The following is a 13,333-nucleotide window of genomic DNA, read 5'->3' on the forward strand; positions in this document are numbered from 1 at the left end:
TGTTCTTGTTGGTTGTTTTAGTTTTTTTGTTTTTTCCTCCTTCCTGTTGGTCGGAGAGTGCCGACTTTGTGGGTGGGGGAGGGTATCAGGGTTCTGAGCTTTCCTCCATTCTAGTCCTCTTTTATGGCAACTTTCTTCTTTGGGTAGTTTGCTGGAGTCGTCCGTTTATCTTCCGTGTCCCAGTTCTCACTGGGACCTGCCGCTTTTCCTCCCTATTAACTTTTTTTTAATGGGAGATCTTACTCGCAGTGTTTCCTCGCCGCCATGTTGATCTGCCCTTTTTGAGTTTTTTTTGTATCTGTATATATTCATGAGAGATACTGGTCTGTAGTGTTCCCCTTTAGTACTGTCTTTGTCTGGTTTTGTTATCAGGGTAATACCAGCCTAATCAACTATATTAAATAGTATCCTCTCTGCTTTTTTCTAGAAAAGATTGTGTATTAACTTGTGGAACAATTAGTTTTAATTTTGGTATAAATGTTTGGTGACTTTTTTGGTAGCAGATCTGTGAGATCATCTTCAAGTTTGAAGATACAAGATTAAAGCCCAGAAAACCAATCTTTAAAAAAATAAGAGTGATGGGCCTCCCTGGTGGTGCAGCGGTTGAGCGCTGGGTGCGAAGCTGCCCGCAGCCTCTGCAGTGCTGGTTTGATCCCCAGCTTCTCCCCGGCCACCAGAGGAGGGTCCCACATGGCGCACAGACCACTCCTGCTGCCTGCTGCTCCCCTCAGCAGTGTACTAAGGTCCTTCTGCCTGCTCTGCTCCCCACTCTGGCTCTGGTGAATGCTCTCACCCACCTGTGCTTCTGACTGTACCCAGTGCTTGTATAAATAAATAAATAAATAAATAAATAAATAAATAATAGATAAAATTACAAAATAAGAGTGAGGAAAACCTGCTGGATGCTAATATAAGAATTTCTTTTTTTTTTCTAATGATGCCAATTTTAAATCCTCAGCACCCTGTCCCAAATCCTCACAGGCCTATAAAGAAAGACTGAATGCCACTGCTTTGGGATCACCACCTCCCTCACCATTTCATGAAGCATTTATTTTTACATTGCAGGCATGGCTGGTGCAATTCACTTTCTGTCTGATATCCTGGTCCCAGAGACATCACGGTTTCCAGCGTTTGAACTTGGCTCTTCACAGAGAGACAAAAAGGAGCAAAAAGACTAAGAACCCATTTGGACCAAAAGTCACCAAGTTACTTGATGCCTGACACAGAACCAACTGTGAATCCTGAAAGAGGAACAAGAAGAATAAACAAGTTCACAGTCCCTTGTTGCAAAGACCCTCCAGTTAGAGCATGAGTGACAGATCCATCCCATCACCATTTTGTAGCAGTTTTCCTCTCTCTAATGTAAAATATGAATTCTTCACATCCAGAGCCTCTGTAGTTTTTGCATGTTTCTTGGTGCTTGTTGTCTGTAGGTTTAAGTTTTCTAAACAGAGCTGACTGCATGGCACTGGTGGCAGCCACTTTTCTGTACATAATATTGAAAGTGGGTGTCTTCCATGTTGACACACAAAGACAGACAGTTCCAACCAAGGATGCCTCTCATCAGTCAGAAAGATTCTAAGGTAATAATCCTAGTGACAGATTTTGCCACATATTCTCAGATGCACATGGGGGAAGACATTCCAAAAACTGAAAAAAAAAGCAGGATATTAAGGGCTTTGCTGAAATGCCTGGGGAGTCAACATTTCCACCAGTGGTTGGACCTTGTGCATTTACCCGCTCTATATTTTGTGCACACTGAGTGGTTTTAGGAAGCTAGAGCAGGTGCATTGCTGTTCTATGGCCCCCATTCTCAGCAGAGGTTTTACTACTTTGTGTAAAGTTCCAAAGGCTCCTGCAGTCGGAGGCAGCTCCTGCTCTGGGGAGCGGATTGCATGACTTCAGGGGTGACAATCAAGTGTCCCTTTTTATGAGCACAAATTAAAGCAAGTAGCAATGGCTAAGGTTGGCAATTCTAGAGCATAGGCCAGGTGTATATAATAAAAACAGACTGCCCTCGCTCAATTTATTGTAAGTTCAGTGGATATAATTCAAATGGGTGAGAAACAGAAACTCAGCTGAACCCATGTCCCTGCAATTAAACTTATTTCAAAATTTGGTGAGTTATCAAAATACAAATTTGGGTAAATATAGTCATTTTTTGTCCACTATTTGGGTGAAGAAAATCTCACATTTGATTAAATGTACTAAGCATAGAAATGCTAGTGTACATTTATACACATAAGAAACATAAATGTTCCAACCAAGGGATATGTGCTATTTGTCTGATACGTTTTATTTTTTTAAAAATGGGCATTTATTTGGATTAGCATACCCTCAAGTCTGTCATGTAGACTTAGGTTTTAAGAAGCGTTTTGTGGTTGTGGGGTTAGTGATCTGAGGCATCTATGTACTTACCCTGTGAGCCCAGGCATGTGCCATGTACCATAAGATAGGTCACTCGGGGACTTGTCTAAATATTTATTATCCCTAGTTTCTACTCCTTTCACAAAGGAAAAAGAAGAATATCGATGCAGAAGACAAATCCCCTTCATATGTATACATCGCTTAGGCAATTACTGAACCTTACTTGTGGGGCTAACACCCTAAACATGTGACATTCTGTTGCTAAATGATGCCTTTTCTTTGCAGACACTCTTGTTTCTAATTTACTATTTTCTTTCAAGTTAGGTTGATGATGTCTCTGGATACAGATCCTTATAGTTATATTTTTACCAACTTCCTGGCGCTGCTAATGGACTTCTTGGGCAGCTCAGCACCCTGTTACCTGAAGGCAGGACCTGCCATCATGACCGAGCTGAGAGATCCACTGATAACCACAGCTCATCTGAAAGCACCATTCATTCCTGTGCCACCTTCTCCAATCACACAGCAGCTTACAACCATGTCTGCCTGCTTCCTTCAGGCTGCCCTCCTGGCTTGGCAGAAATCTTTTGTGTAAACTGTAGTTTCTCAGGGAAGCCGGAGCAGCTGCCCAGGAATTACCCTGAGTCCCCCGATACAGTCCTTGTCAGGCATTCCTACTAATTCTGAAAGAAAGGTACTGGCGGGGTAAATGTGGAAGATTTTATTTACAGTTTTTTCTTAAGCCAGATGTGTTGACACTTTCCTGTTTATCTACCAGATGTTAAGAGATGTGCAGTTCTTTGATTTAACCCACTTCCCAGCATCTGTTACACAGACAGCTGTGTAACCTTCCTCCAGTGTGCAGTCCCTGCAGGCAGAGGGGAAATGGCCTGAACTCCCAAGAGCAAGTGTGCAGAAGTCAATGTAGTAATGTAAATCTCACATCTCACATGCTTTATAAGAATAGCTGGGTTGGTTTTTTCTCCAAAGTGTGTCTAAAGTTTAAAAATAAATGTATGCACATTTTAAAATTTGAAAGAAAAGTTGGTGTGCACAAAAAGTGTTTGGGTGCTTTGGTCTTGTTAGTAAAAGACAGTTTTGTGGTAACAACTTATGCATCTTCCTTTGTTCTGTGCTCTCTGTCTGCAGTAGTTATGTTGGGCAGAGTCATTGGTCTCTGTCCAGAAGATGTCACTTAGCACCTAAGCAGGTTGGAGTTTTCACATGATAGTTACAAGACATTCCATCAGGATGGAAGCTGAAGGACTGCACACATGCATCCTTTCCTTATTCCCAGCCCTTCCAAAACCCAGGTGATGGTGACTGGAGCAGCTAGCTGTGTAGAACTGGCACTGCAACCACCCTTGGTATTTACAACTACTGGGGATGGGCACACTGTTAACACTACTTTACAAACAGAAAAGCCAGTGACTTTGCCCAAGGTCACTGCTGGAATGAGGGACAGTTGGGGTCACACTTCCAACCTGCTCTCAGCACCTCTTCCCCACAAACCCAATGCAGAGGTAAGAGAGTAGAGCTGGAAGAGGCCCTGCGACTTGCGCACATGACCAGATGGTGGCAGAGTAGGGACTGGCACAGGGTGTCTACCTTGTTGTCTCCAAGCTTCACTGCCTTCCTGGTTGCGAGAAGCCTTAAAAAACCACTGATTGACATTTTAATTTTGGGAAGCAATTTCATGTCTATTACTTCATATGCTGAATTCACAATGGCAATGACCCAAGTTTAAAGTTCAGGTTTATCACACACTTGTCCTTTCCCCATCCCAAGCACTTTGCTGGGACATCTTTAAGGGCCTTATTTTCTGGCCTTGCAGTCTGGCACAAGCTGGCCACCTAATATGAAAGGGCCCTGGTGGGCTTCAGGAGCTGCAAGCCCAGGAAAATGTGGCAGAATACTATGTATATGATATTGTGTGGTGAGAGGGGTCCTTATCTTTAGAGCTTAAAAGTATTTGTGACCCAGGGGAGAGGAGATCAACATGGCAGTGGGGAAACCCTGGGAGTAAGTCCTCCCATTAAAAAAAAAGTTAATAGGAAAAGTAGCAGGTCCCTGTGAAAAACAGGACATGGAAGATACACGGGCAACTCTGGCAAACTGCCCGAAGTGGAAAGTTGCCATAAAAGAGGATGAAAAGAAAGGAAAGCTCAGAACCTTGCTACCCTCCCCCCCCTCCACAAAGCTGGTAAACGCCAACCAACAGAAAGAAAAAAAAGCAACAACAAGAACAAACTACAGATCAAGTGGGACAGTGTGTGGAAAGGAACTATTGCAGGCATCGCACTCCATGAACGGGAACTGTGGAGAACCATGCAGGAGTCGCCACAGAGGTGAGTGAACATCTCTGGGCACCATTAGGGGAGGATAAGGACTCTGCAGAGACCTGCAAATAGCCCAAGGCCAACCTGTAAGCTTGTGTTGAAAAGCGCGTCCGCACAAAAAGTATACATAGGTCACGGCTGCCCAAATCCCCATGCCGGCAATCTAGGTTAGTGGGGATACACTTGGGAACCGTCACTGAGGTGAATGACCCTCACTGAGTAATCAAAAGCCAGGTGCTCGGGAATGGGAGCGAGGTGCAAAAGGCGCCCATTTTTGCGGACACTGAACTGGGCTACCACCCACATCCTGGATCTGAGGGCTTTGGAACTGAGACCCGGGGCACAAAATTTGGGGTGTGGGATCCCCATGACACGCAACACAGGGCAGCACCCCACACCGTTGAGCCATTCCACGCCATCCCCACTCAGTTCCCCAAAAACCCAGGGGGGAAAAAGCACAGCTCTGGAAAGATACTAGGAAAGAGCTCTGGTGCCACGTAGTGATCAGAACAAAATCATTCCAACTATCTTCTCCGATCATAAAGACATCAAGCTAGAAATAAATCATGAAAAGAAAACAAGGAACCCGGGAATCCCCGGTGGCGCAGCGGTTCAGCGCTAGGTTGTGAAGCTGCCCACAGCTTCTGCAGCGCCAGGTCGATCCCCGGCCGCCAGCAAGGGTCCCACATGGCGCGCAGACCTCTCCTGCCGCCCACTGCTCCCCTCAGCAGTGTACTTCATCTGTCTGCCTGTTCTGCTCTGTGCTCTGGTGAATTCTCTCACCCTCCCGACTTCTGTCTGTACCCATTGCTTGTATAAATAAATCTTTAAAAAAAAAAAAAAAGAGCTTCCTTTAAAAAGAAAAAAGAAAAGAAAACAAGGAACCCTCCCACTTCATGGAGATTGATATCCACACCACTGGAAAACCACTGGACTAATGAGATCAAAGAAGAAATTAAAAAATACTTTGAGGGCCTCCCCTGGTGGCGCAGCAGTTGAGCGCTGGGCTGCAAAGCTGCCCGCAGCCTCTGCAGTGCCAGTTCAATCCCCTGCCGCCAGCGAGGGTCCCACATGGCACGACAGACCTCTCCTGTCTCGCCTGCTGCTCCCCTCAGCAGTGTATTTCGTCAGTCTGCCTGCTCTGTTCCCCACTCTGGCTCTGGTGAATTCTCTCACCCTCCCGTGCTTCTGACTGTACCCAGTGCTTGTATAAATAAATAAATCTTTAAAAAAAAAAAAACTTTGAGTTGAACGACAAGGAAGACACCACTTTCCAGAATGTATGGGATGCAGCAAAAGCAGTAATAAGAGGAAAATACATAGCAATACAGGCTTACACCAAGAAACAAGAAAGAACTCAAAGAAACAATCTCACATCTCAAGAGCTAGAAAAAGAACAAAAAATCCTAAAGTCAGTAGAAGAAAGGAAATAATAAAAATCAAAGCAGAAATAAATGAAATGGAAATTAAAAACACAATCCAAAAGATCAATGAAACCAAGAGCTGGTTCTTCAAAAAAATAAACAAAATAGACAAACCTGTAGCCAGGCTCACAAAGAAAAATGGGAGAAAACACATATAAATAGGATTCTAAATGAAAGAGGATAAATCACAACAGACTCAGTAGAAAGCAAAAGAATAATCAGAGATTACTATGAACACTTAACATGCAAACAAATTCAACAACCTAGAAGAGATGGACAAATTCCTAGAATGATATGATCACCCAAAGCTGGGCAAAAAAGAAATAGAACACCTACAGACCAATTACAAGCAGCAAAATTGAGGCAGTAATCAAAGCACTCCCCAAAAACAAAAGCCCAGGTCCAGATGGCTTCACAAATGAATCCTACCAAACGTGCAGCAATGGATTAGTGCCTATCTTACAGAAACTCTTTAAAAAAATTGAAAAAGAAGGAATACTAACAAATATGTTCTACGAAGCCAATATTACACTAATACCAAAACCAAACAAAGACAGCACAAAAAAAGAAAATTACAGGCCAATCTCCTAATGGACACTGATGCAAAAATCCTCAACAAGGGTCTCCCCTGGTGGTGCAACGGTTGAGCGCTGGGCTGCGAGGCTGCCCGCAGCCTCTACATCGCCGATTCGATCCCTGGCCGCCGGCGAGGGTCCTACATGGCGTGCAGGCCTCTCCTGCCGCACCCGCTGCTTCCCTCAGCAGTGTATTTCGTTGGTCTGCCTGTTCTGTTCCCCACTCTGGCTCTGGTGGGTTCTCTCACCCTCCCACACTTCTGACTGTACCCAGTGCTTGTATAAATAAATAAATAAATAAATCTTTAAAAAAAATCCTCAACAAAATACTTGCCAACAAAATCCAACAATGCATCAAAGGGATAATACACCACGATCAAGAGGGATTCATACCAGAGGCACAAGGATGGCTCAACATACAAAAATCGATCAGTGTAATCCAACACAACAACAGATAGAAAAATAAAAGCCATATGATAGTATCAATAGATGCTGAGAAAGCATTCTACAAAGTCCAATATCCATTTATGATGAAAGCCCTTGAAATTATCGGGATAGGGGGCACATACCTTAATGTGATAAACGCCATATATGACAAACCCACAACCAATATTATTCTCAATGGCGAAAAGCTGAAGGCTTTCCTTTAAGATCAGGAGCAAAATGTCCTCTCTCACCACTGCTTTTCAATATAATACTGGAGGTCCTAGCCAGAGCAATAAGACAAGAGAAAGACATACAAGGAATCCAAATAGGGAAAGAAGAAGTCAAACTATCACTATTTGCAGATGATATGATAATATACATACAGAATCCTAAAAACTCCACAGAAAAACTACTCAAAATAATCAACCAGTTCAGTAAAGTAGCAGGATACAAAATCAACACACAAAAATCAGTAGCCTCCCTTTACACAAACAATCAATCTGAAGAATAAATCAAGAAAACCATCTCTTTTATAATTGAAACCAAAAAAAAAATCAAATACTTGGGAATAAACCTAACAAAAGAGGTGAAAGACCTATACAAAGAAAATTATAAAACACTGTTATAAGAAATTGAGGAAGACACAAAGAAATGGAAAGACAGCCCCTGCTCATGGATTGGAAGAATAAACATTATTAAAATGGCCATCCTACCAAAAGCAATATACAGATTCAACACTATTCCAATAAAAATCTCAATGACATTCTTCAAAGAAATAGAACAAATACTGATGAAATTCATATGGAACCAAAAAAACCACTAATAGCCAAAGCCCTACTGATGAAAACAAAGGAGAAAGGAGGTATCACACTTCCAAACTTCAAGCTATACTACAAAGTCATAATAATTAAATCAGTTTGGTATTGGAACAAAAACAGACCCACAGACCAATGGAACCGAACAGAGTCCAGAAATAAAACCACACTTCTATGGACAACTGATCTTTGGCAAAGGAGCAAAGAATATGCAATGGAACATGAACAGTTTATTCAATAAATGGTGCTGGGAAATCAGGACCACCACATGCAAAAAAAGTGAAACTAGACCACTAGCTTTCACCATGCACAAAAATCAACTCAAAATGGATAAAAGAACTGGACATAAGACCTGAAAACATAAAATATATAGAAGAAAATACAGATAAAACATTACAAGACATACACTGCAATAACATCTTTAAAGACCCATCACCCAAAGCAAAGAAAATCAAGGAAAAGATAAACATCTGGGGTTACATCAAACCAAAAAGCTTCTGCACAGCAAAAGAGACATTAACCAAAACAGACACCACACTGATTGGGAAAAAGTCTTCGCACCCCAGTCAACTGATAAGGGACTGATCACAAAGATATACAAAGAACTCAACAAAAACAAAATAAACAATCCAGTCAAGAAATGGGCAGAAGAACTTAAAAGATATTTCTCCAAAGAGGAAATGCAAATGGCCAACAGGCATATAAAAAATGTTCAACATCCCTTATAATCAGGGAAATGCAAATCAAAACTACACTGAGATACCACCTTTCACCAGTGAGAATGGCACATATCAAAAAAACAAGCAACAACAAATGGTGGCGAGGATGTGGAGAAAAAGGAACTCTCCTACTTTGCTGGTGGGAGTGCAAACTGGTCCAGCCACTATGGAAAGCTGTGTGGAGTTTCCTCAAAAATGGAGCTACCATACGACCTCGCAATTCCACTCCTAGGGATCTACCCAAAGGACACAAAAACATTGATTCAAAAGAGCCTGGACCCCTATGTTTATTGCAGCACTATTTACAATAGGTAAAATCTGGAAACAACCCAATTGCCCAAAAATAGATGACTGGATCAAGAAGATGTGGCATATATACACAATGGAATATTATTCAGCAATCAAAAAAGATAAACTCATGGCATTCGCAGCAACGTGGATAGAGCTAGAAGGAATTATACTCAGTGAAATAAGCCAGAAGGAAAAAGAAAAATATTGGATGGTTTCACTTATAGCAGGAGTGTAGGGGAACCACATAAGACATCAGTGTTTAAAAAAAAAAAAAAAGTACAAAACACAACAAAGCAAAAAAAAAAAAAAGGCAATTATAAATCAGAGACATACTGCAGTGGAGGAGGCCGGAGAGGGATCAGCGGCAGGGAGGGAGGAGCACAGGGGACTGAGGTGATGGTGCAAGGGAGCATTGGTGAAGGAAACTACAGGAACTACACCTGAGAGGATGGGGGGAAGCAAGTATTGCAAGTACTGCTTAAAAATGAACAATGATGTAAATAAATAAATATATATATATATATATATATAAATGAAAGTAAAAAAAAAATATGTAAAAAAGAAAAAGTATTTGTGACCCAAAAATAGTCTGTGGCTACATGTTAGCAAACAGGGCCTTGGAGCAGGGGTGCTGCGGAACCAGGGCATGATAGCTGCTGCAGAAACCCGTTCCTTAGGGAGATGCTAACTGCAGATCTCACTTCTTCCACATCACACTCTCTGGAGAACCAGTCCCCGTTCCAGCTGCCTCTCAGCCTCCTCCTCACATCAGTTGCCATTGTGGGGGGCACGGAAGGTGGGTTGCATCACTGCCCCTCCCAGTCAGAGTCCAGTATTAACAGGACTCAGCCACTGGCATTAGATCCTGGAAGCACCTGGGGACATAATGAGTCCCTTTCTCTGCACAAATACCTCTGACATGCTCTCGCCCACTTGCAGACAGGAACTTTGATTCCTTCATGCAGTAAATGTTTATTGTGCACCTACAATGTGCCAGGCATTATGCTAAGTGCTGAGAATAAAATGATAAAAAGTTGTGGATCCTGTCACGCAACTCCAGTAACACTGCCAGGAATGAGCAGCCTCCAGGGTTGTAGTGGCAGGAAGGCCGCTAAGCAGGTTTCTATAATCCGAGCAGACTGGTAAAGGAGGGTCCTGGAGCCCTCGGTGGCTTTCTCAGGCTTTTATTGAGCTTTTACATGTAGTGCAGCAACCAGGTACATGGCAGGCAGGGGTTCCTGGGGGCCAGGAGGCCAGTAGGCCTCCTGGCCCCCAGTAAGTTTTCACTCTGGGCTTCTCTCTCTCTTTTCTGGCTTTCTTTCTTCCTTTCTCTCTCCTGCCTCTTCTCCTACTTCTGCTTCTCCTGGTGACTCCTTACTCCTCCCTTGGCCCACAAAAGTAAACAAGACAGCTTGCAACAATGTAACAACTGTAGGTGCCCCATCAGGCAGGGCAATCCCAATGGTCGGAGGGCAGAAAAGCCTGAAAACCATTTACCCCACAAGGGTGAAGAATGGAGTGTGGTCTTCAGACAATGACAAGCACAGACCCAGGTACAAAACCTCACGCCTCATCACAATACGGTATCACTTGAGCCTGACTGCTCCGGGTATTCAGCCAGTCGTGTCTGTGTATGTGCAGGTCTGTGTGAACACGCACGCTTAGCCACGCCCAGCATCCTTCATGGGGAAAAGAGAACAACAGAGCAAGGACAAACCAAGCAGCAGTTTTAAGCTTACAAAGGTTTGGAGGAGTTGGGTACACTCCTCCTCCTATGACCTATTCCTGGTTTAGTATCCAGCAAAGATTTTTCTGGTTCTATGCCAGCAGACTTTCTGGCTTTTATAGGATCATTCACCAGATTCAGTGCTGCTCACATGTCCGTGCATCCATCCACATCATATAAATGTTGTTAACCCTTCCAGGAACTGATGAGACCAGGTTTTCAGGCCATTTCCTTAGGGAGGCTGTAGGGAAGCTATCACAGACATTATGCTCAGCCGATCAGAACTAATAGGGACAACAAACAAGGAAAGTCCTGCTGATGGGTCCCAAGGAGTCCCCAGAGGCTCTTCAGGACCAGGAAGGAAGCCACACACGCTCTTTGCAGCTGAGCTAAATTGCAGCTGAGCTAAATGTTCTAAGATTGCATGCATGGCAGATGTCTCTGTTCTGCCCAGAAACTTAATTCATAAATTGTTTATAGAAATGTGGACTGGAAATCCCTTTCTTACTAAAATGTTAAGGTGTCACTGTACTGTCTTCTTCTGGTGTTGCCTCTGAGAACATCAGAGCCACTGTGATTAGTTCTTTGCAAGAAATATCATGTCCTGTATGTGATCACTTGCAAACTGCAGGGTATTCCCCCACCCTTGACAGTGGGCTGAACCCCGGGTTCTTGGCTGGCCTCACAGAGATTGGTAACTTGTGTCTTGAAATTCTAGGAAATTTTATTGAATTATTAATGGTTTTTCCCCTCTGACGTCCTTGTGTCTTTTTCTTGGACACCTATTATTTGGATGTTAATCCTCCTATTGTCCCTAATTTTTTCCTTCTATCTCACACTTTTTTTGTCTTCCTGCTTTGCTTTCTAAGAGATTTCATCTTTACTTTCCATTCCTTCTGAGTATTTCATCTGTTTATTTCTAGGAGTTTTTCTTATTCTCAATATACGTTAACATATGTGTGTATCTTGTTTTCATTTCTTGATTTCAGTATATTCTCTCTCTAAGGATATTCATTTTTTTCAATAAACATTAAGAGCTTACCTAACAGCAGACGCTATTCTAGGCACTTGGAAACCTTCACGGAACAAAACAAACAGCCATAACCTATGGAGTACGCGATAGCCAGGGAGAGACGAACAACAGATGTTGGTAAAGCAGTTTCCTCTTACGTCACAAGGCAGCAAGGAACACAGAAAAAAAGGGGGAAAAGGAGACTGGTGGTGGTGGAGAGAATAGGCTTCTGTTTTAAACAGGATGATCACAGTAGGACTAGACGGTAAAGTTTGAGCCAACATTGAAGAAAGTGAAGTTGGTCAAATGGATATTGGTAGAAAAGCATCAGAAAGAAGGATGGCAGTGCAAAGGCCCATATGGGAGCACCTTCTCTGTTCAAGCAAAGGCAGGGGCATGGCTGGGATGGAGAGAGTGGAGAGAGTGATCAGGAGAGGAGAGAGACCAGGCCTTCCAGGAATCATACAGGCCATGAGGGCTGTTGTAAGAAGTTTGGCTTGTATTCTACGTGAAGTAGAATTAATTGAAGAACATTGAGCAAAGGAAGGATATTATCTGATTTATGACTTACAGGGTCATCCTGGGCGCATGGGTAGAAGCAGAGAAAGCAGCAGCCTCATTCAGGAGAGAAATGTGGTGGGCACCGCCTGGTACAGTGGGCAGCAGGGCAGCAGACGGGGTGTGGTTGGGTCCAGGGGTCTCCTGAACAGAGATAGATGCACAGTGTTAAGTGGGGGTTGCCAGGTGCTGAGATATTAAAGTGCTGTGGGTGGAGGGGTGAGGCAGGAAGATCAGGGCTCAATGTTAAGCACACTGACTTGAGATGGCAAATCTGAGCATCTGAAGTTTGGGGGGACATCTGGGGGCCTGTCACTTGTGTCATTTACATATTGATGTTATTTGAAAGCAAGAGATTTGATGGAGCTCATCAAGGGAGTGAGGGCACAGGGCAGGGAAGGGGCACAACAGAGCTTTTTCAGCAGTGGAAGTGTAGAAGAGAAAGAATCAACATAGGAGGGTCAGATTAGTCACTGAGGCAGGGGGACGTTTTCCTGGAAGTCACTTTGAAACGTGTGGAGAAGGCAGGAACCCACAGCTAAAGATGCTTCTGAGAAGAGGAGGCCTGAATATTGACCATGAGATTCAGCAGCCTGGAGGTCACTGGTGGAGTTGTCAGCAGTATGGACTACACTTTAAAGGAGTTTTGTGGCAAAGGACAGGAAAGATGTGGTGCCATAGCAAGAGGAAGAAAATGAAGGGAAATCTTAAGTTTAGGGAAAAAAGCATGCTTTTGTAAATGGGTTGGCATGATTCAAAGGGCAGTGAAAAAAAAAAAGGATAGGAAAGGGGGAGGCCACAGGGCTGTGAGTACAGGGGCTGAGGAGATGGGGCAGAGATGTCTGAGGTAGAGGCGACGGAAGACTTACTTTCGTGGTGGATGCACAGATGCTGGTAGGCGGGCGGTAGTGTAGGGAGCTGCAGAATTTCTCTTCTGGCTTCTGCTTTTTCTTAGTGAAGTAGGAAGCGAGGCAGCATCTGCTGACTGAAGATGGAGGAGGAGGTGTTGGATCTGAAGAAAGAAGAGAGAGTGAGTACTGCAGGGAGGATGGGGTTCGGCATCCCTCTGCAGGTGTGTTGA

The 13,333-nt window shown here is 43.5% G+C and overlaps 1 protein-coding gene across 1 annotated transcript in view; it reads left to right on the forward strand.

Annotated features, from left to right (window-relative positions):
- Positions 1-1,384, forward strand: part of LANCL2 (LanC like glutathione S-transferase 2) — a 61,916-nt gene extending 60,532 nt beyond the window's left edge. The window contains exon 9 of the mRNA XM_037493523.2: positions 1,066-1,384. Within this exon, the coding sequence (XP_037349420.1) occupies positions 1,066-1,178 (113 nt within the window). The 3' untranslated portion in view covers positions 1,179-1,384. The remainder of the gene's footprint in view (positions 1-1,065) is intronic.
- Positions 1,385-13,333: the final 11,949 nt, after the last annotated feature.

The sequence above is a fragment of the Talpa occidentalis genome, unplaced genomic scaffold, assembly GCF_014898055.3.
Source record: "Talpa occidentalis isolate TD23 unplaced genomic scaffold, MPIMG_talOcc4v2.1 talOcc4.10, whole genome shotgun sequence".
Classification (NCBI taxonomy): Eukaryota; Metazoa; Chordata; class Mammalia; order Eulipotyphla; family Talpidae; genus Talpa; species Talpa occidentalis.